We start from the raw sequence: 23,902 nt of genomic DNA on the forward strand, positions 1-23,902 counted from the left end.
GTTTCAACGCGCGTTATAAAAACGCTTGAATCTGTCCACACTCTAAATTCGACTTAACGACCAAGGCTTTAAGTCGAAAATCCAACAACGCTTGATAAAAAGCGCCACCGCTGTCGTGTGAATAAATACACATGTATCCATTTGTGTCACTCCAACGCTTTTTTAACGCGCGTTGTAAAAGCGCCCGTGGGAATGGGGGCTTAAGGTTTCCTTTGTTTGCCACATACAGAATAGATCACAGCTGTCATGCAAAATAAACCCTTATGACAATAAACTTAGAAGCTATTTCAGTTGATACCACAAATATTTGACAGGAAAATGAGGACTAATGGCGCTATTCATTAATACGTTACTGGCCTGAATTAGCTATGAATTATTTGTCTTTATCTGTCATTTTGACTTATGTATATGTAAGACAGGGATAAAACATAATTTAACTAAATCAATGGGGAAGTTTGTATGAAAAAGCGATATCGCGCAGGTTCTGTACTTTCGTCTTAATAGGGAGTATTACTGCAATGTTCTGCCGCCAGAGTGCACCACTATGTTGTTTAGTAATAGTTATTTGTACCACAAGAGATCAAAGTTTGATATTTCTTCGAGTGCTTATTTTGAGTCCCGTGCAAGCGAAAGATTCTATAATAATTTAGAATCTTGAGCGTAGTAAGGGATTCAAAAGCGCACGAGATGTAAATAACTTTGATCTCGTGTAGTACACAAAATTTTTCACCCTAAGTAGTGAGAACATACCGGACAGAGATAATAGAACCCGATTATATCGAACTTGTATTAGACCCCGCATGTTGAAATGACATTTGACTATAAAGGTCACTTAAATGACATTTTATCTCACTCAGTGAGCAAAATGCGATTTTGCTCACTCATTTTGTCTCAATCAGTGAGCAAAATGCGATTTTGCTCACTGAGTGAGACAAAATGACTCAGTGAGCAAAATCGCATTTTGCTCACTGTTTTTAAGAAGCAAAGTACTCTTGTTCGAGCTGCTGAGGTGAAAACTATATAGTAACTTATACATACTAGAGTTAGACTAAGAAAAGTCTGCAGCGATTTTGATAGCCCACGCAGTGCAAGTTTTATTTGCACATCATAATTTCATAGAAGTTTGACGTTTAAAATGACACTTGCACTGCGGGGGCTATCATAATCGCTGCAGACTTTTCTCGGTCTGACTCTACGCCTTAAACAGTTTTTTGACAAGTTTTCACAATGAAATTGCTGCATCATGGCGCTTTGTTTACAGGTGGCCTACCGCGTAAGGCGAAAATCTAAATTTAGTTACCTGCCTCTCTATCGATTGAATAGGCAAGAGTGATAGAGGCAAAAACCGAACTTTCGACTATCGTGTTTCGCGGTAGGCCCTTTGATTGCGTTTGTGACGCCCTCTACGCAGTTTTGCGTGATATTCTCTATTAAACAAACAAACAACGTTCAGAAACTCAACGCCTCCAAATAATAAGCCTCATAAGCTTTATACGGCTTGCCGTCGACCGTCCTCTGCTGCGACATATGGTTCTTGAACTGATTATCCGACCACAGACTAAGGTTCTCTTTCCCCTGCTCCAGGGTCTTGACGGTCTTCTGGAGACTGCGGAGGTTCTCGTCGAGGCGTTTCTTGATCTTGTCTATGATCTGATCTTCTTCGTCAATGTGTTTGTTTATGTCTGGAAGAAGGTGATATTTTGAGTTTTTTGTAAGAATAGCTTCAAAAGTGTACCGTAGAGTTTCGTATCTATGCCTACGCTACCTATTTTCGCCTAGTTTGACATAAGTTGCCATTAACAAAATGTTTCTAATGTAAGCTTTACATAAACCTGCTAAATACAAAGTATTTTTTACGGGTGTCAAGATTCTTCGAACATTCTGCGGCTAACTTCACACAGTTGTCCTTTAGTGAGGTTTTTTCGCAACGTCGACCACACGTTTTTTTAAACCAGTGTTTTAACATCAGTTTTAAACGGTGATACGGACCCGGTAATGGTAAACTTTTGACATGATTATATCCTATAACTATTTCTTTTTCATATGAAACTATTATTTAATGGCCAGCTTACGTTTAGAAGTCACAATTGGATAAAACATTGGTGAGGGCACTTTGCGTCCATCTTGTTGCCAAATTTCGCCTACCCCTTGACAAATTTTTTGTACCACATTCATTGGTGGATGATATTACTTGTTCCCAAATTTAAATATTTTCTTATGTTTGGATATTTTAGTTTACGCTATATGCAAATGCTTATTTCTACTCTTACCGATATTGAATAGGTACCAAATAGGTATTTTTGTGTCTCACTTTGTGTAGATAAGGTTGATTTGATGTCGATTACGATAATAACAACAATTTTGCAACAATAAACAATTTTGTTAAAAATAATTATTTTTTTAACTTATAAACCATTACTCCCCTTTATTTGGCATGTTGGTCAATTTTTGGCAGCCCTAGCTTCATTATAGAAAATGTATGAAAACAACTTCAAACTGTTACCAAACTTCGCCTACTACCCGGTTTTTTAAATATATGCCTAGTCTGGTGTAGTTAAGGTTCATAGCATAATAGCACATTCCAAGGAGATACGACTTAACATGTGTAAGTCACAGAAAAGTAAGTATTAGCGGCAAGGCATGCCATAGGCGAAGATTGGAAAAAATACCCAAACATCGCCTATTGCCTTTGGGGCCATTTATTACCAACTTAACCAATGAAATTCAAAGTTTTAGTGGTGTATACTGATAGTTAGGAATACTAAAAAACGTTTTTTCGCCTTAACGGATTAAAATGCTTTCAAATTTGAGAGATTTTTTGGGAAAAGTGTCAAAACCCAGGCGAAGATACGAAACTCTACGTAGTGTATTTCTACTAACACACCTAATATCTTACTTATTACTAACATAATATGGATGTATTTGTATCCGAAATAAATGCTTTCATTTCATTTTATACAAGCTTTTATTTAGTTTCACCTGACCGTTGTCTGTTTATTGGTCTGTAATAAAATCTTGTAAGTTAAATTTGATCCACTTCCCGTTTTCCGATTGAGCTGAAATTTTGCATACATATGTAAGTTGGGTGACAATACAATATTATGGTACCATCGAGCTGATCTGATGATGGAGACCGGAGGTGGCTATAGGAACTCTGTGATAAAACAACGAAACCTAATTGTGTTTGGGGTTCTTAGAATTGTCTCGATGAGTATTAGTTCCCTGTGGAAAAAAAGTACAGTCGGCGATAAAACTGACGAAATGAAATTTTCGCCAAAAACTTATTGTAAGAATAGCTTCAAAAGTGTAGTCATTGGCTACTAATTTGTTAGTTTTAATTTAGTATTATTTATAGATGTATTTAGTTCATAAGTTATTTATTTGTCTTTCTACTGTCTTTTTCCTATGAAATAAACGTAATATAGTTATTGGTTATCCCTAAATTGAATAAAATGAATTTGACGTTTGTATTTGTAAGGTACACTTACGCCATCCCACTAACGTAATGTGATCGGTACTATAATGGCACAGAATAAAATAATGTAATAGGGTACAGAAGGTACACTCCCTAACAAAACGCGTCTATTACGACAGATATGACCGCAAGGTGGCGCAAGCGCGAGCAGGCGCCCGTTCCGTAGATAGCGGTGCGCGGCAACCACTACTGCTATAGTTAGTTTTTTTACCATTAGAAAGAAGGTAAGCGATCTTGACATGTATTTTAATTGAAAAACGCTTTTTAAAAATCAAAAAGTATTACTTATGAAAGCAGAAGAATATAAATGATCGTATTACATTCATAATTGTTACATATTTGCCGTGACTTATTATTAAAATGTGTTTTTCAATTAAAAGACATGTCAAGATTGTTTACCTTTTTTCTAATGCTAAAAAAAAAAGAACTATAGACACCAAAATTGGTGTGGTCCGCATGTACTTGTAGCGACGCGACGGAATCGCGGAGTGAGCCACGCTTGCCTATTGTGAAATAAGGCATTTGGATTGTGGGTTAGAGTAATATTCCACGTGTCCAATTTGTTTGCCCAATTGTGCATTGCGTCTCACTCTCTCTATAAGCAAAACGTGAGATGCAAATACACATTGGACCAATATATTGGACAGAATTTCAAATTAGGGGGGGGGGGGGTCTGGACATCGGATGATGATAGCATGACGTAGGAGGAAACGGGGTCATTCGATGCATAATTTTAGGGGGGGGGGGGGTGTCAAAAATCGATGACGTAATTTATGGACAGCCCCTAACATGGGTTGTCAGAATACTCACCAACATTGACATTTAAGTCTATCTCACTTTGTCCCACACTCCGTAGCCTAGCTTTAAGACCGACTGCCTTGACGAGGCTCAGTACGTTGTGTGGAAGAGACTGCGACGGGCACGTAAGTCCGCTGGCGATGTCGGCGGTGAGCCAGCGAGCTTGCAGGCGGGATGCGGCGGATCGGAGCGTTTCAAATACCCAGATTTTTTCGCCGCTGTAAAAAAAAACCTTTAAGGCGAGAATGTTTGAGCTGCGCACGCACACGTCACGCAAGCGGTGTGCCGTCTTTCATAAGGATCTGTATATCATAACGCGCACGGGCACGGGCCTTAATATGTATAACAGGGTGTTTGGTACATCGCTTGCCAAATTAAAACGGCAGATAACTTGAGTCATTTGCTATCTTCTCATGCATAGAAAAACAAAAAAGGCCATGGTTTTTTTACTACTACGCAAGTAAAAAATTGAAATTTACGATAAACTGTCATAGAAGTGAAAATTGTTTTTTGTACCAAATTAAAAATTTCTAGGCCTGAGAAGATAGGAAATTACTCAACCTATCTGCCTTTTTAATTTGGCAAACGCTGTACCAAACACCCTGTATATGAAGTGTGAATGTTACAAACTATGACATGCATGCACCTTAGTTTAATATTTCCTGACTAGTCGCACTTGTTAGTAGTATAGGTATTGTGTACAGTCACCATCAGATAAATAGGAGCGGCTAAGGTGCTCACAAATATCTGAACACGCCTCTATTGTCAAGGCGCTAGAGTGCGTGTTCAGATATTTTGAGCACCTCAGCCGCTCCAATATATCTGATGGCGACTGCGCGATGTATATTTTAAATGTAACTATTATCATGAGTGATGAATAAACTATTATCTATCTATCTAAAAATAATTATGCAGTTATGTTACCTTTCTAAAACAAGTTTCCTGTTTTTCTCCAGATTGAATTTCTTCAAGTATATTCTCAGCTCGTCGATGAATCGTGCGTTGCCCAAATCTAATATAAAAGTTAATATAAACATTAATAAACTGATTTAATAACAAATACTTGAATTGAGCATAAAAAAAAACGATTTAGTAGGAAATATTTTACCGTTAATGGAGTACTGAAAAAAAATAGTACATTTCGATGCTAGTGCGGAAGGTATGTCATTACTTACCTTACCTAGAATGACATCTCCGCACGTGTATCGAACGACGTTTGTTAATACTGTTGCGAAAAAATAAGAAAAACATTGTTAATCGTACACTAAACAAAAGTGGTAACAGTGACAGCTCGGTTAGACGTCGTCTTTAAGTATATTGGCTGCGCGTTTGGCAGCTATTCCGTTCCATTCAGTCAACTTATTAAGAACGGAATTTTCAATATTGAATATTAAAAAATAAACGTGTTATAATGATGAAGAGGTAAGTAATTAAATATGAAATATGTAATATTTTTCGTATTCTTACATTAACGGTAGGTTTTTATGCTGATTACGACGTTTAAAGGAAACTAATATTAACACTCATCAATAAGTAGTCGTGAATTGGAACAAGTATAAATTTAAAAAAATTGGAAAAGTAAAAAGCACTAGTTCGAGATAACCAACTTTCCGCACGCTAAACAGCTACGTAAAGTAGCACTTTTTGAGCAACTGTATTAAAAAACAACTTTAACGTTTTAACCACCGTAGCCTGATATATAAGACATACCAAATCGGGCTAATTTCGCCCTCGAACCGATGCAAAATTCTATGGCGGTTAAAAGGTTAATAATGATATAATCGCCAAACTTGACGCAGATGGCGCTGCCATCGTATTCCAGGTTTTAAAATAAGATTTTGCCTAACTTTTTGTTTATGGAGTTTCAAAGCCAAAATGTGTTGTTTCAAGTGATTTTAGTGGATTTGACTATTAGTCAAATCAGTTTCTTTTTATGACCTGTCAAGTGTCAAATCGATTTTGCTACTATGGAATTTATATATTATGAAACACTAGCATGTAACGTCACGATCAAATTACCTACTCTTTATAGTTTTATACGGGGTTTAAATATAAATTGTCTCTAAAAACAACTGCCGTCTACGTGCTTTATTTCATGCATGGTGTAAAATAATTTATTTTAAATACAGTCAAATACCCTATAGCCAAAAAAAAATACCTGATAGGTCATTGAATGAATTATCCGAGACGTCGAATTCCATGCTCAGCTCCATCTTGGCTCGCGAGCGCCGTTTCTCATAGAACTGACGGAGGCTTGCTATGGACTCTGAGGGCAGGTCTAGCTGCAGGCCTGCGGAATAATCCTGTGTAAATGGGTATGGAATATGCCACACGATCTTAAGAGGAATGGGGCGGCCGGTTTTCAATACTACATCCTGATTTTCCTCTCTGGATATAGGGGGTATTACTGCAATGTTCTGCCGCCAGAGTGCAGCACTAAGCTAGCTAGTAAACCATAGAGTAACTTATACACACCGTGCCTTAAACTGTTTTTTGACAAGATTTCACAGACAATAAAATATGACATTGATGCATCAAGGCGGTTTGTTAACAAGGGCCTACCAGGAAACGCGAAAATGGAAATTTAGTTATCTGCCTCTTTATCGCTCGAATGAGAAAGAGTGATAGAGGTTAGATAACGAAATTCCGATTGACTTGTTTCGCGGTAGACCCCCAGATTGTGATGGATAGTGGTAGTGGCGCCCCCTACGCAGAGTTTCGCATAATATTCCCTATTGAAATTATGACCATAGCTATGCCCCTACGTTTGACTTTTTTCGATGGTTACAACTAACCCGGGGTTAAGCGGTTAAACCGTTAAGCTAGTGTCAAATTGTACGTCCCGTTCCGGGTTAGTGGAATGGTGCAAGTGGCCCTATTAAGCATATTGCAAAAAAGATGGCAAAACCTGAAATGTTTACTTGACAGTGACATACGTGACTGACATTTTTGACAGTGACGTATCTGTCGTAGTTTTTAGGGTTCCGTACCCAAAGGGTAAGTAAGTAAGTAAGTAGTAAGTAATATTTTATTTGTGAAACACAGGTTATACAGATGACAGTGAAATGATATAGTACTCTGTGATCTACCATATAGGTGTACAAATATTTAGTCTTATAGCTAACTTATTATCATAACTTATTATTAGATAGCTTAGAACCTATTATATATTTACATTATAGCAAATTAATTTTACATTCGGATACATTGAAATTATGTCACATAAAATAGAATACATTAATAGAAAGGATACTTTTGGTCACGGGCAAAGTTTTTGTCAGATAAAAATTCATTGATGGTATAGTATGTTCCTTTGATGAGCTCTGTCTTTAATATGTTTTTAAACTTTTGGATCTCTAATACTTTGAGGCTTTCAGGTAGTGAATTGTATATTATGGACGCCATGCCTAATATACTTTTCCTTAATAAAGCAGTTTTGCCACTTCTCGTTTGTATTGCATGTCTATATCTGGTATTTCTCACGTTCGGATTCGATCTTAGTGGAAACAGTTCCGGATTAGATTTAACAAAAACTGCCAGTTCGTAAATATATAGGCTTGCAAGTGTCAGTACTTTTAATTCTTTGAAATAAGGTTTGCATGAATCGTCTATTGCTAGGCCACATATGGCGCGAATGCATTTTTTTTGCGCTCTAAATACGAGTAGTTTGTTTGTTGAGTTACCCCAGAATATTATTGCATATCTTAAAATAGATTCGATGTATCCATGATACGCTAGTAAAACAGTATTGCGGTCTGAAGTTTGCGACATTTTTCTAAGAGCAAATACGAAACTGTTTACACGTTTACATAAAGACTCAGTGTGCGGTTTCCAATCGATATGACAGTCTATTTCTAAACCTAAAAATTTTATGACCTTTACATCTTCAATATTTTCATTATTATAATTTATATTAATATTCATTGCATTTGAGAGAGGTTGATAAAACTGCATTATTTTAGTTTTTGTAGTATTGATCTTTAATCTATTATCTTCAAGCCACTGCGCGACAGATGATAGTGCACTATTGATCTCAAACTCATATGTATTAGGATTCGTCATTTCAATTAAGACTGTACAGTCATCCGCAAATAAGACTATTGGATGTTCAACATGATGAGGGAGATCGTTTATATATACTAAAAACAACAACGGCCCTAAGATGCTTCCCTGTGGAACTCCTGACAATATTGGTTTCATCGTGGAGTAGTAAGCCAATTCTTGTTTTGTTATGTTACATATATTTGTTATTTTTGTGCATTGCATTCTATTTGTCAGATATGATTTAAATAAGCTCAAAGCAACACCTCTAACTCCGTACTGCTCCAGTTTATGCAATAGTATATCATGATTGACGAAGTCAAAGGCCTTCGTCATATCCATATATATCGCACAAACTGGGTTTCTTTTATCAATATTAGTAATGATCATGTTAATTAATTTATAGATAGCAGAGGAAGTTGATTTATTTTTCCTAAAACCATTTTGTTCGTTAGCTAAAATGCGTTTGCTTTCCAAGTAATTGTACAATTGTTCGTATATTATTCGTTCTATAATTTTCGAAAATATTGATAACAATGCGATAGGTCTATAGTTTTCTATTTTTTCTTTATCATTTTTTTTAAACAATGGTTTGACTACCGCAATTTTGAGACTGTCCGGGAAGATTCCTGTTTGAAGTATTAGGTTGCAAATGTGAGTAAAAGGTTGCAGTATAATATCAGCGCATTGTTTTACAACATCTGTTGTAATTTCATCATATCCGGTACTGTTTGTATTTTTTAATTGCTTAATTATTTTATATACACCCTGGGGTGTCACCGGACCTAGGAACATGGAATGTAAAGCATTAAAGGAAAGTTTTACTTTATTATTATTGTTGGATTTTACTTGTGTCGTTGTTTGTTCAGTGAAGAAATCATTAAAACAGTCAGCTATATCTACAGGATTTGTTAACAAAGAGTTATTATCTTTGACAATTTTCGTAATGGTTTGCTTGGGACAGTTTTCATTGTGGTTTTTTATGATATTCCACGCAGCTCGACATTTATTATCTGATTTTTTTATGTAATTGTTGTTTTGTGCTTTTTGTGTGAGCTTTATGATTTTTTTTAGTCTGGTAGAATATGATGTTAGTTCGGCTTTGTTCGATTCATTGGGATTTGACCTGTAGCGCCACAGTATTTCACGTTTTTTTTTGCAACAAATTCTAATCCCTTTGGTAACCCAACGCGGTTTTATTCTTTGTGATAATTTTATTAGTTTGAAGGGGAAACATAGTTTGAACAGCAAAATTACGCTGTCAATAAAATTGTTATATGCTTTATTGGGGTCATTGCTCTCATAAACATCGCAAAAACTAAGGCTTGAGAGATTATGTTTGAATTTGTGCATATTTTCTATAGAAAAGTCTCGCTTCTTAATATACCAGTACTTATATTGATAATTGTGCTTGACCGGACATTGTAAGATTATAGCACTATGATCGGATATGCCAAAATCAACTATAACGCTCTTTGAGTCACGAATATTATCAGCAAAATTGTCAATGCAAGCTCCGCTGCATGGTCGGGTTGGATCTTTAATTTTAAGTTTAAGATTGAAGTTTAGTAAAGCATGCTCAAAAGTTGAAGAAAGATAATCGCGTTTTAGCAAATTGATGTTAAAATCACCGCATAGTATAATTTTTTTATTTTTTTTATTGGTTATAATTTTGAGCATTTGTTGCAGCCGATCCATAAAAATATTAAAATCTGAATTTGGAACCCTATATACACAAATTATAATTATATTTAGAGTTGTTAGCTCTATTGCGCAACACTCAAAGCATGTGTCCATGGACAGGTGGTTAATATCTGATATTTCTTTGTATATAGTTCCCCGTTTTACATAAATTGCAGTTCCACCCCTTTTGACCCTTCTCGAATAATTGGAGGCCAAATGAAAATTTTTTAGGTAGAAAAGCTTAGTTTCTTCCTTCAGCATGAAATGTTCCGAAAAACAAGCTACATCAATGGTTATATTGCTATCTTCCAATTGTTCCAAGGAGACCGTGAACGTATCAGATTTGTTAATTAAGCCTGCTATATTTAAATGAAGTATATTGACAAAATTATTGTTATTACAATTATCTAAAAAGCGGAAAATATCATTTTTAGCCACGAAAGGTATGATTTTGTGTACTGTCTGTGTTCGAGTTTTCCGAGTAACGTTCGACGATGGGTGGAGTGCATTGCTGAGGGTGTCCATGTTGTCCAGGCTGCGGAGGTTGACCAGGTTGCGCAGGCAGAACAGGCTGCGGAGGCTGAGCAATCAGCGAGGATTCACGAAAGGACTGGCTTGAACTTGCATCTTTTTGGTTTATAATCGATATTGACCCAGTGTTTGTTAGTGTTTGTGATTGTGATGCATCCTGTGTGTTTGTAGTTGGGGTGGTAGGGGGTTGCGTCTTGTCCTGTTGGGTCGAAAGATCTATTCTTGTGGAAGATTGTTGTGTGGTTTGTGCTTGTTTTGGCGTATTTACTGGTGGGACGTATTGTTTTCCGTCTATAAAAAGTTTATTGTTTCTTATCGCCGCATGTTTTCCTTCTTGGCGCGCTCTCACTAATGTCTCTCTAAGTACTTTTCTTTCTTCCAGGGCCTTTCCATCCAGGTAATGTGACACCGCGAGACCTGTGTTTTTGAAACAGTGAGCGTTTTGTAGTATGTACGTTGCCATCCTTTTATTTAGAAGTTCTATACGAAGCGGTCGACGGTATCCTTTACGACCTATTCGTGAAACCCCTTCGATAAATCCGTTAATGCTTATGTTTAGGATGTCGTAGAATATGTTGTCTAATCTTTGACATAGCTCAGGTTCCTTTTCCGGATGGTATTCATCCAGACCGTATAAAATTATAGATTTTTGGTAGTATTGGTTATCACTATGGCTACGATAAGGGTTTTCCCGGTTTATGGTTTTGATTTGATTTTTTAGCTCATCTAGCTCGGTCTGTAATCTTTGGTTTGCTTGTTGTAAATGTCCTATTTTTGAGTTTGTTATGTCGATTTCTTTTTTTAAAGCTTCCTGTTGTGTTGATATTGTGTTAATGTTCTGCGTAATGTCCTGTCTTAATTCGAACAAAATGTTGTGCGTTTCACTATGTACTATATTTTTCATCTCATCTAGTAGGGCTGCGTTATTTCTTTGTAGCTTTGTATCTAGTAGTTGACTAATTTGGTCCAGTGAGAGTGGCTGGTTAATATTTACAAGTTGGGCTGTGGTGCTGTTTGCGGTGTGCGTGGTGATGTTATAATCTGTCGTGTTAGGTGAGTTTTCGTCCAAATTTAATAGCTCGTCTACTGACATAGTTGTGTCGTTTAAATTTGCCGATATGTGGCTGCGTTTCCCCACTGGTGTGTCATCCCTAATTATCCTGCGCGTAATCAATTGGCAGGGTGGACATATCCAAGAACGCATTAATTCTTGTCCATGTTCTCTATACTCCGCTGAGGTAATATTACCGCACGTATAATGGTAAAAACCCTTGCAGGCCGAACATACTATTAATTCCAAACGGGAGTTTATTTGTAGTTTGCAAGCTAAACAAATCATTTTGTGGTATTTTGAGATGTTAATTGCGAAATCTATTGGTGATGGCCGGCTGTCAACTTGACTTCAATCTTTTAAAGTTTTATGTGAAATTAGAGCTTGACTCACGGTATTTATGGTCCAATTTTGTTCACACTCGCTGTTCAGTTACTGTACGACGTTGTTATCTCCAAGACGCCAGGCCGTGGGGTAAAGGTCGTAAGCGCCGTGCAATTCCTGTCGCTTACGACGTTTGTTTCAAACACTCTGCACTGTGTGAAATAATTGTCATTTTTTGTTTGATATCACTTTAAATTTGTCTTTTGTCATTTATATCTGCACTTTTACTGTATTCCAAGTGCACTGTTCACTAGTATTTAACTTTCCCGAAGATATTAGCGAGAAAGATTACGTAAAACTTCAACTTAAATACTTAAATTCAACAAATATTTACGGAGCAAAATTTAACGATGTTTACTCGCAGACGGCTACCCTCTTCCTCAAAACGGGACCCTATTACTAAGACTCTGCTGTCCGTCCGTCTGTCACAAGGCTGTATCTCACGAACCGTGATAGCTAGACAGTTGAAATTTTCACAAATGATGTATTTCTGTTGCCGCTATAACAACAAATACTAAAAACAGAATAAAATAAAGATTTAAGTGGGGCTCCCATACAACACGTACAACCCATACAACGTGATTTTTGATCGAAGTTAAGCAACGTGGGGAGGGGTCAGTACTTGGATTGGCGACCGTTTTTTTTTGCCTTTTTTTGCATTATGGTACGGAACCCTTCGTGCGCGAGTCCGACTCGCACTTGCCCGGTTTTTTTGGTCTTGAATTCCAGTGGCGAGATTGAGCTCATCATTGAGGCTTAGGCCCACTTGCACCATCCTACTAACCTGGGGTTAAGCGGTTTAACCGTTAACCCAGTGTCATATTGTAATGGTAACCATGGTAACTCCAGGTTTAACCGGTTAACCTTGGGTTAGTGGAATTGTGCAAGTGGCACTTAGTCAGTTTATGTAAAAATGTCTTATAATATCTATTTATTTACCCCTGGCGTGGCTGATATTGGCGTCCGGGGCGTCGTTGCGAAAACCATTAAAAATGGTCGTCAGACACTCTCTCACGTTCTGCATTTTCCTCTCCGTCGAGGCTAGAGACGATGTGACGCTTTTGATTTCCTCTCTCTTGGATTCCTGCAAAATTATTGTCATTAAAAACAACATTACAGATTATACAACGAGCATTATTACTTATGCGTTTGTGGAGCATTCCACGGGCTGTCCCGTACAAATGCATATTATTTTCTGTTTTGCGTCTTTTTTTTTCGGCATTTAAAGCAGGCGATTATTTTTCTGTGCATATTTTTGACCATTTGTCTTAGAAAAGGAAACTCTTATACGTGAAAATCTTCAGAAAATCGCGTTTGTACGGGACAAACGGTAGAAAATTTCATGGAATGCTCCTTGTATGGAATTACCTTTTCTATAGCCTGTATCTTTAGGTATTTAAATAAAAGTAAACAAAATCTATCCTCAAATGGTTCATTAAGTCAACAGATATTTGTTCCTGAGTCATGGATGTTTTCTATGTATTTAAGTATTTGTATATATATCGTTGTGTTGAGTACCCATAAGTTTTCTTGAGCTTACCGTGACGGGACTTAGTCAATTTGTATAAGAATGCTACAACATTTATTTATTTATATTTATTTACGTACAATAGCTTTATCAATCTTATATATCTGGTTGTGCGCAGGCTGCGGCTCAGCCCGGCTGGTGGCAAACAACCCCTCGGCCTCCGTGAAATGTCGCAGCGCGCTCGCACCGAAGCACTAACAGTTCGCATGATTCGCCGGTTAGTCTATTTACCTAATACCACAGAATAAATAATTGCACTAGGTACAGAAGACTCACTTTCTAACAAAACGCGTCTGTTACGATCAGGACAGATATGGCCGCTAGGTGGCGACAGCGCCACGCGCGGCTTATGGCAAACCCCAAAATTGGGGCCGAACGGATGTAATTTTACTTTTAGCTACCTGTAGCAAAGCGACGAAATCGCGGAGTGAGCCACGCCTGGTAATACTTACAATAGCTTTATCAATCTTATATATCTGGTTGTGGGCAGGCTGCGGCTCAGCCCGGCTGGTGGCAAACAACCCCTCGGCCTCCGTGACTTGCCGCAGCGCGTCGCGCAGTGCGAGAACTCGCGCCTCTGTTCGCGCGCGCTCGCACCGAAGAACTAACAGTTCGCAGGATTCGCCTGTTAGTTGGGTCTGTAATATAACAATATAACTGGGGTAGCGATGTACCGTTCTCGAAATTTTCCCGAGAACAGAAGAAATCTATCGAAAATATTCTCGGAAATGTTCTCTGAGAGTTTTACCCTTTCGTCGCAAAAGCGATGAATTTTTTTGTTTAACCGCTTAAGACAAATATCCTGGAAGCTTAAAGGCAAATACTTGGCACCATTCATAGCAATATATAAAATAATACTAATTGATAAAAAAAATCAGGAGAAAAACAACACAAAATTGCCCAAACAATTTATTTGAGGCAAAACGTATAAAAACAAGTAAATATGTTATTCAATTTAAATAAAAACATAGTTTAGAACTTATTTATGCTACAATAAGAGAACGTTCTTGAGAAAGTTGGAAATTTTCCGGAAATTTCTTCAGAAAGGAATTCTCAGAAACGAGAACGTTCTCACCGGCACATCACTAAACTGGGGTAAGGTTTGGGTTAGGTTAGTCGAAGCCATGCGGGTTCACAAGGTCCACAACTACAACAAATTTAGGGGTCCATAGCTGAGTGATTTTTAGGAGTAGAAATAGGCCATTTTATTTAAATTTTCCCCTACACATTTTTTTCAAATTTGGGAAGTTTTATGTTATTTCTACTCAGAATCATGAGCTCTTTTAATCCTAATAGGAGAAAAAAAGTGTCCCAAAACTTCCATACAATTTTAGATCTTTTCATTCCGTGACCGCCATACAAAGTCTATGAAAAATGGTAACGGAATGGAAATAAATTATTAAAAACCCAGAACACTTGTATACGGCGGAATCGTCATTTCATCGGTGTTTGACATCACTACGATAACCGGCAAGGTCACATCACTAGAGGTGGTCGTCCATCTTAGATTGGTTTTGCGCGAGGGCGTCGTGGCATATTATTTTCAGAACTATATTCTAATATTTGTGATTCCCTAATAAATGTTGTTATAAGTGGTGGTTTGGTGTATTTACTCTTACAATTGTTTTCTCCTATTAGGATAGAAAGAGCTCGTGAAGAATCACGAGCACTTTCACGAGCTCAGAAGAGTAGGAATAACATAAAATTTCACAAATATAAAAAAGTGTAGGGGACAACTTTAAATAAAATGTTATATTTTAAACTTTCGCGTTTTGAACACATATTAACTCACATTATAGACGAGTCTAACGCGAATTATATTCAATTACCTTGATTTACCGACGTTTCGACACAGGTTTCACTCACCAAACAGGTTTCAGGTGGTCGTGGTTTATTTTTAAATAAAATGGCCTAAATATGCAATTTGGCATAGGAATCATCCATTGTATTTGTAACCTTGAGCGGTTTTTCTTGTTATTTTTGTTGATAACTTACATTCAATGCGTCAACAGCTTGTGCAAGACGCTGTTGAGCGAATCTCGTCATTTCACGGCACTTGAAGGCTTCTAATGTTAAAGTGCACTGCAGTGCCGCAGTCTCGCTTAGGACCGCTTGAAAACTAGGCCTAGAAAATAACAATTATTTAAACTAACTTATTATTTCAAAACATAATATATCTGTAAAAGAATGGTGCAAAGTTAACTACGAGGTGGATCAAATTAATAAAAGAGCCGGTCAAGTGCAAGTCGGACTCGCGCACGAAGGGTTCCGTACCATTACGCAAAAAACGGCAAATAATCACGTTTGTTGTATGGGAGCCCCACTTAAATATTTTATTTTGTTTATAATATTTGTTGTTATAGTGGCAACAGAAATACATCATTTGTCTAGCTATCATGGTTCATGAGATACAGCCTGGTGACAGGCAGACGGACGGACAGAGCGGAGTCTTAGTAATAAACTACTTTTACTTATTATTTAAGATCACTAATGCGATCTATGCAGTCAAAATGTGATTTTAATTAATTACACGTTTTACAACAGTTACTGCAATCAATTTTAATTTATAAATTGCATTAAATCCTTTACACATATTTCCTATACAAACGTAACCGTTTTAATTTGCCCTTGAGTGTATTACAGATTTGTACTTACATAATTGAATTACACATAGCTTATATTACACACGCGCGTATAGCTCCACCCACAGTGCGTCGCTGCGACACGCCACTAGCTGACTTATGTGCTCCTCTGTAGAGTTCAAAATTGCTTGTTACACATACCGGTTATTGTCCACTGTGGGCTCTCCTCTGCTCAATGCGTTGACAAGAGCTGCTCTACGCGCGTATAGCTCCGCCCACAGTGCGTCGCCGCGACACGCCACTAGCTGACTTATGTGTTCCTCTGTAGAGTTCAAAATTGCTTGTTACACATACCGGTTATTGTCCACTGTGGGCTCTCCTCTGCTCAATGAGTTGACAAGAGCTGCTCTACGCGCGTATAGCTCCGCCCACAGTGCGTCGCTGCGACACACCACTAGCTGACTTATATGCTCCTCTGTAGAGTTCAAAATTGCTTGTCATACATACCGGTTATTGTCCACTGTGGGCTCTCCTCTGCTCAATGAGTTGACAAGAGCTGCTCTACGCGCGTATAGCTCCGCCCACAGTGCGTCGCCGCGACACGCCACTAGCTGACTTATGTGCTCCTCTGTAGAGTTCAAAATTCACTGTAGTATTACATCTCCAATTAAAGTCAAAGGATAACTAACTCTAGCAATCGTCTCAAAACTGAAGGTCAATGTTAAAACACATGTCGTCAAGAATGTCATGGTTAAGTCGCGCTTCAAAGTACAAGTTAAAATGAAATTGCCCATTTATGTCAAATACATTTACATGTAGATGTAGGCGTCAAGACCGCTAAGCTTAAGTGGGACTGGGCCGGACATGTCTGCCGCATGCACCCAGGAAGGTGGGCCAAAATGGTTACTGAGTGGGACCCACGGAATACAGTAGATGGTGCAGGCCGGAGTTTAGGCAGACCGAAAAGGAGATGGCGGGACGACTTGGACGCATTCTTTGCCCAGCAGTGGGACACCAAAGTAGGCTAGGGAAAAAAAATGTCAAATACATGGTGTCACCTTCCAAATCGCCATTGTTGGCTGTGCTTGTGCTGCTATTGCTGATCATGGTGGAGGACGCCACGGTGGCCGCAACGGCGGCTGGCTGACGACGCTGGGACGACAGGCATCTGTCTAGTTTTGGCTGCAACAAATATATTTAGATACTGGATGACCCGGCGACTCCGTACCATACTTGTTAGTATTTTTTGTTAAGCGGCAACAGAAATATATCATCTGTGTAAATTTCAACTGTCTAGGTATCACGAATCAAGAGATACTGTCTGGTGACAGACAGACGGACAGTGGAGTTTTAGTAATAGGGTCCCGTTTTTACCCTTTGGGTTTTTCTTCCTTGTCGTATCTTCATGGCTGAAAGATGTGACAAATGTGGACACTTTTCACCAGTGCTCTCCAAGCTGCTCTGTCTTGGGCCCAGTGAAAGCTAGCCTGCAATGTGGCGTTTGTCTGTGACGTTATTCTGTCCGTCCCACGCGTGGCCAATTGGCCATACGTCCACCCCTACGCTTCCTTGCCATGCGGCCAGTAATAATGAGCTTTTCCAGGCTATTTGACCCTGTCCTGCTCAGACCTTTGGGTATGGAACAGGGATGTTGCGAATATTCGCATCCGCATCCGCATCCTCGGAACATCCGCATCCGCATAAAATCGATGCGGAGCATCCGCATGCTGCGGATGTCGACCAAGTCGGTAACAGAAACGTATTAGGGGCGGCGCCGGCGGCGTAAATGCTAGGTAATTTCGTCATTAATGTATAACGAAATCGTCTAGATCCCGAAAAGTCGGCCAAGTTACTGTTTGTTAAATAAAACGCACCTATATTCTTGTTCAAATACTAAATGTTTCGTTTTTTTAAATAAAAAAAAATGCTAAAAATAGTATATTTGACGTTTTTTAAGTACCAAATCTTGACATCCGCATCCGCATCCGCGGATGTGAGGCTTTAAATATCCGCATCAGCATCTGCGGATGTCAAAAAATCTGCATCCTCAACATCCCTAGTATGGAACCCTAAAAGTGACACAAAATGGCCGACCTGCACATCAGTATGGTCCTGTACAGCGCACATCTCCTCAGCTATAGCGCGTGCCTCAATAAGACTCTGTTTCTTGGTGCGGAGATCCTCTGCAAGGAGTTGGAGGAGCCAGCCTCTTCGCTGCAGGTCTTGGACTCGCTCACGGGCCAGGTTCCGTTGGGATACTGGTGGTAAATTATTCAATGAGTATAAAGTTTATTTTATTTCATTAAGATCAGCTTACATCAAGAAAATGTGACATGTTGTGACTGGGGGGAGGGCGAGTCACAATCTTTTGTGACGTCACTTTAACTTATTTAAATTATTTGATTGGCTGTACAGTTAACATATATTAATAACAAGTTTTTGGAACAATAATCATTTTTATCCATACTAGTACATATTTGGATTTGGGTGGTATTTTAGTAGTGTTGCGGGTGTCCATGAGCGGCGGTAATCGCTTACCGCCAGGTGATCCGTCTGCTCGTTTGCCTCCTATTTCATAAAAAAAAAATACATATTTCTTTTTTCAAAAATAATTTCATAAAATATGAATAATTAGTACAACCTACTTAATTAGAATTGCCGATTTTGTTGAAAACCTGTGGCGTCACACCAGGGGGGGAGGGGTTTGCCAAATGTGACCAAGTGTGACAATGAGGAGGGGAGTGTCAAAAAACCTAGAAATTAGTGTGACGTAATTAATGGATGACCCTTTGCCCATGGTCCTTTAGCCAGAAATACAGCAGCCATAACTCTAAGGCCCCCCCCACATCTAGCGTCTTTCGAGCGTCAGCGTCTGGTCAGCGCTATGGAAAATGACGTCGCTGAGCAGTTGCGTCGACGTTGCGTCGAGCGCGGCCATACAGTTGTAGACGCAGACGCTCGAAAGACGCTAGATGTGGGGGGGCCCTAATAAACCTGTTAACAAAAAATTCTTACTTTTGCTAGACACCTTGTCCATGATCTCAATGAGGTCTCTCTTGGCTTCAGCGACGCGGGCTTCAGCCTCGACCACCTTCTGCCGCACTTCAGTTTGCTGCCGCCACAGTGTCAGCTCTGGCGGCATCAGCACATTTGTGTCATGCTGAAATTGGATAAAATTTATACTAGAAACTTAGGCTAGAACAGCGGTTCTCAAACTTTTTTGGTGATGGAACCCTTTTGGCAAGCGAAATATTTGACGGAACCCCAAATTAAAAATGTACGTTCATCACTGTGGACCAGATATATAAGAGCTGTTTTTTTTCTTTTTTTATTATAGCCTCTTTATTTCCATAACTCTTTTTTTAGTTTCTGTTAAAATATGTTTTTATGCTGTTGTTTCTGTTGTTTTTCCTCCTTTCGTGAGGTATGGATCCCGTTTGGGTAAAGGCCTCCTCCCATTTCTTCCATAAATGTCTGTGTTTGGCATTGTACATCCAGTCTTTTCCTGCAACCTCTACTATGTCATCAGTCCACCGTTTGACTGGTTTGCCAACTTTCCTCTTGGCTGGTAATGGTCCTTTCCATCTTGTTGTTAGTGTTGTCCATCTGTCATCTGTATATCTTGAAATATGTCCTGCCCATTGCCATTTGAGCTTAAGGGCTTGTGTGAGCGCATCTTTGACGTTTGTTTTTATTCTTATAGTGTCGTTTTTAATTTTGTGCATTTTGTTTATTCCCAGTATGCTTCTTTCCATGGCTCGTTGTGTGGTGTTTATTTTTTGTTTGATCTTGTTGGTGTAAGTCCACGTTTGACATCCGTATAATAAACTAGGCAGAAGGCATGTGTCCATTACTATTCTTTTTATCTTCATACTAAATTTTCCTTTCAGAATTTCTTTGAATGACCAAAACTTTCGCCATGTAATATTTTTCCTTCTATCTACCTCTTCCTCGTTATTAGTCCGTGAAAAGGAAATTTGCTTGCCCAGGTATATGTATTTCTTTACATATTCAATTGTATTTCCTTTTACATTGATGGGGGTGTCAAGGCTATTAGTCATTACCTTCGTTTTGCTTCTGTTCATTTGTAAGCCTACTTCATCGCTTTCCTTGTCTAGTGTCTGTAACATATTTTCTAGTTGTTTAGCTCTTTCTGCAAATATGATTATGTCATCTGCAAACCGCAGGTGCGTTAGGCGACATCCATCAATGTTAATACCATATCCAGTCCAGTTTATGTTTTTAAAAATATTTTCTAGTACGGCAATGAAAAGCTTGGGTGACAGAGGGTCGCCTTGCCTTACTCCTCTTTCAATTTTGATATGATCTCCTCTTCTTTCAAGTTTAACTCTGCTTGTGCTATTTGAGTATATGTGTTTGATGATATTTGTGTATTTCTGTTCTACTCCTGACACTTTTAGTGCGTTCCAGATTGAGTTGTGACTGATGCTGTCAAAGGCTTTGCTGTAGTCAACAAAAGCAACATATAGTGGTTTCCTGAATTCATTAAATTTTTCAATTAGTTGTTCCACTACATGTATATGATCGGTTGTGCTAAAGCCTGAGCAGAAGCCTGCCTGTTCTCTTGGTTGTGCGGTGTCGATTTTTATAGCAATTCTTTTCAGTATAATCGATGTGAAGAGCTTGTAGACACTTGTCAGTAGGCTAATGGGTCTGTAATTTCCAATATCTAATGGGTCTCCTTTTTTATATATTAGTACTATATCAGAAGAGCACCATTGTTTTGGTACTATTTCAAATTCTAGTATCATATTAAATAGCTTTTTTAAGTGTTTAAGTAAAATTGGAGCTCCTAGTTTAAGGCAGTCATTTGTTAGCCCATCTAGGCCTGGGCTCTTCTCATTTTTCAGTTTCTTTATGTGAGAGAGTACTTCATCTTCATCAATTGGTTTAACTATGTTGCACCCATTGCTGGTGATATTGTGTTCTTGCTGTAACGGTGTATTTTCTTTCTTGCTGTAGAGTTCTCTATAAAACTTAGTTGCGTGTTCTAATATCTCCTTCCTTGATTTGGTCTCGCCTGAGCTGTTCTCTAATTTTTGTATCCAATTTTTATGTAGAGACATTTCCTTGTAAGCTCTTTTGGTACTTCTGTGTGTATGTATGTTCCTTGTAATTATCTCTTCCCTGTAATTATTGTAGTCCTGTTTTATTGCTTTGTTAGTAATTTTAAACATTTCAGTGAGTTCCTTTTTTTGATCTTTAGTTTTGTTTTTAAGTTGTATTAATTCTGTGCGTTTCTTGATTAGTTGTTTTGTGTGATTGCTAAGTATTGTATGTTGTTTCCTTCTAGTTTCTTCGTTAGTTTGTAAGCTGCGCAATATATTCTCTTCCAGGTAGTTGTAATATGTTTGAACACTTCCCGGCACATTGGTTAATTCATCGCTAAGATTTGTTTTTAAATTTTCTATATATTTTTTAATTTCGTCATCAGTTTTAGGACTTATTATCTGGTTTTTATAATTTTTTCTGTTTTTACTTTTATGACATAGACTGAATGTTGCTCGAAGTAGTCTGTGGTCTGAAGAGAAGTTGACTTTGTTTAAAACTTCCATGTTTTTTACCATATGATGTTTGTTAGTCATAATAAAATCTATCTCATTTTGGATTTTTTGGTTGGGAGATGTCCATGTCCAACGCTTACTGCTTTTTTTCTTGAAGAGTGTATTGATGATTAGTAAGTTGTGTTCGAGAGCATAGTCTATTAGTAGTTGACCCCTCGTATTGCGTTCTCCGTATCCATAATTTCCAAAACATGGGCTTTCTTCTTTCTTAGGCTGTCCAATTTTCGCGTTAAAGTCACCCATTACTATGAGGTTCTCATCCGCTAGACTGTGTGCTTTCTCCAAGTCGTTATAGAATGCTTCAACAACTTCATCTTGTGCTGTATCTGTTGGGGCGTATGTCTGGATAATTGAGATGTTAAAGTCTTCTATTTTCAGTTGTAGCAGGGCAACCCTTTCAGAGATCCCTGTAAAATTATGTATTTTGTGTTTATGTTCCTTCTTAATTAGAAATCCCACGCCATGTAAACCTTTTGTTTCACCAATGTAACACAGAATGTAGTCCTGGTATTCTTCGATTTGGCAGCCATTCCTCTTAACTTCAGATAGTCCTAGCACTCCACGCACCTAGTTTTTTTTCTTATTATTTTTATATATTTTAGAAGATTTTGCTGTCAACTTTAGCCAGTCTTCTCTGAGACCACGGGGACAACACCATCCTCGAAATGTCAGGGGTAAATCTTAAAACTTAAGAGATTAAGTCCCATTGTAGAATTTAATAATAAATTTATACATGTATATTAAATAAGATAAAGGAAAAGTTTTTGAGGAATCTAAAGGTAAACAAAAGGTTGTTGTGCACCAGAATTACACAAAATGGGGTTGGCAACTGTTAAAGGTTTGCATAGATGGCGCCATCGTAGCCTGCCCCTTTTTCTATAAGATTTGTCTTAAAGGGCTGACATCCGGGGCATTAAATTCCATTGCAAAAAAAATTACACAATTCTAAGGATTGACAGGGCAAGCTATGCTTGCGCCATCTGCTAAATACTTCGACCGGCCAAGCCCATTAGACAAAATTGCTGGCCATAATCCACTGGCGATAAGATGGTCAGAATTTTAACTAAAAATCACTTTTGAATGTTAACTGTTGATTGTTAAAGCTTTCCTAGCTTCTAATGAGACTGTTAACACTTCAAGAGTATAACAATACTTAACGAAATTATTGTTATTCAGAGCGCCTACCGCGAACCACGTTCGCCGAGTTGCCTCCTGTCGCACTTGTAAATTCGTACGTAAGTGTGACAGGGATTTATCACGTCGAACGTGGGTCGCGGTAGGTCCTCTGAAAAAATATTGCTAAACTTCACTTACTTCTGTAAATAGATTCTTCTTCTTACACCTCCTCACATCGTCCGCAAAAACTTGCAGTCTCTTCTGTTTTATGATGTCTTTTGATTCTACCTGTTCCATAAGACTGCGCCACACTAAATAGTATGTTCCACGGCACATCCTGCGAACATAATAATCAAATTTAATACCCCAAAACAAGGTTGTAACTTCAAAATCACTTGAGAAGAAACGTACTGCGAAATTTTGTCCACTGTCGGTACTTTTTCAGGGGGACAACCCATTGCCAGCAGCCAGTCCGCAAATTTTGCGGGCACTTCATCACTACTAAGTTTTGTCTCACTCATTATTCTTTAATTCGTGGAAAATTAATTAAAACTCAAATAAATAAAGTAATGCATTCATAACAATACTTGACAGCCCGTCAGCCGTTCGGATTTGAAATTAAATAAAGGGTTGCCCGGAGAAAATATAACTTAGAATTTGGTTTACGAGGATAGCGTCACATATTTATTTGTGAGTTGAATAATAATTTAAAAAATAAATAGCTTATCATAGGTATAATGCTTAGAGGATATAACCAACGGATACGCCACGTCTAAAATTTTCGGTACAAAATAGTCTGCCGTTTTTTGCGGGGGAGGGGCACATCAAATGTATAGGTAAGTACGTCATGTCAGATAAACGTCAGTCCATACATATGGTTGACCATTGGCCGCCTATTTTCGACAGAGGGGAACGCCTATTAATGGCGGCTCCATTGTTAATTACTCCGAGGTATAATGTAATCAATTTAATATCAAATATTATCTTAGGTGCTTATCTTTTTAGCAAATAACCAAGTATGTTTTTCAATAAAATTATATGTAATTTTGCTGTCGCTGGAATATGATTCCTTAACATACTTTATAAACGCTAAATTGAGGTGTTTTTCAGAAAGTTTTTAACGAATAC

The 23,902-nt window shown here is 38.2% G+C and overlaps 1 protein-coding gene across 1 annotated transcript; it reads right to left on the reverse strand.

The window, feature by feature from the left end:
• Positions 1 to 1,444: 1,444 nt before the first annotated feature.
• LOC134674209 (uncharacterized) lies at positions 1,445 to 23,469 on the reverse strand. Its single transcript, XM_063532268.1, has 15 exons — positions 23,186 to 23,469; positions 22,973 to 23,111; positions 19,089 to 19,233; positions 18,168 to 18,331; positions 17,132 to 17,255; positions 16,581 to 16,701; positions 16,490 to 16,548; positions 16,275 to 16,395; positions 15,487 to 15,616; positions 13,944 to 14,129; positions 12,903 to 13,047; positions 6,432 to 6,563; positions 5,198 to 5,285; positions 4,286 to 4,491; positions 1,445 to 1,682 (listed from the first exon to the last, which is right to left on the reverse strand). Exons 1-15 carry the CDS (start codon positions 23,293 to 23,295, stop codon positions 1,450 to 1,452), a joined length of 2,103 nt encoding a protein of 700 aa, XP_063388338.1. The 5' UTR covers positions 23,296 to 23,469; the 3' UTR covers positions 1,445 to 1,449.
• Positions 23,470 to 23,902: the final 433 nt, after the last annotated feature.

Source organism: Cydia fagiglandana, chromosome 19 (genome assembly GCF_963556715.1).
Source record: "Cydia fagiglandana chromosome 19, ilCydFagi1.1, whole genome shotgun sequence".
In the NCBI taxonomy this organism is placed as follows: Eukaryota; Metazoa; Arthropoda; class Insecta; order Lepidoptera; family Tortricidae; genus Cydia; species Cydia fagiglandana.

What these genes read in the sequence shown, in the direction of transcription:
- LOC134674209 (XM_063532268.1), bottom strand. Translation starts at nt 23,295, where the DNA reads ATGAGTGAGACAAAACTTAGTAGTGATGAAGTGCCCGCAAAATTTGCG. An exon ending in ATAAGATTGATAAAGCTATT is followed by an intron (nt 13,048 to 13,943) that starts GTAAGTATTACC and finishes ATAATTTTGCAG; the next exon opens with GAATCCAAGAGAGAGGAAAT. An exon ending in AGGAAACTTGTTTTAGAAAG is followed by an intron (nt 4,492 to 5,197) that starts GTAACATAACTG and finishes TTTTTTTTACAG; the next exon opens with CGGCGAAAAAATCTGGGTAT.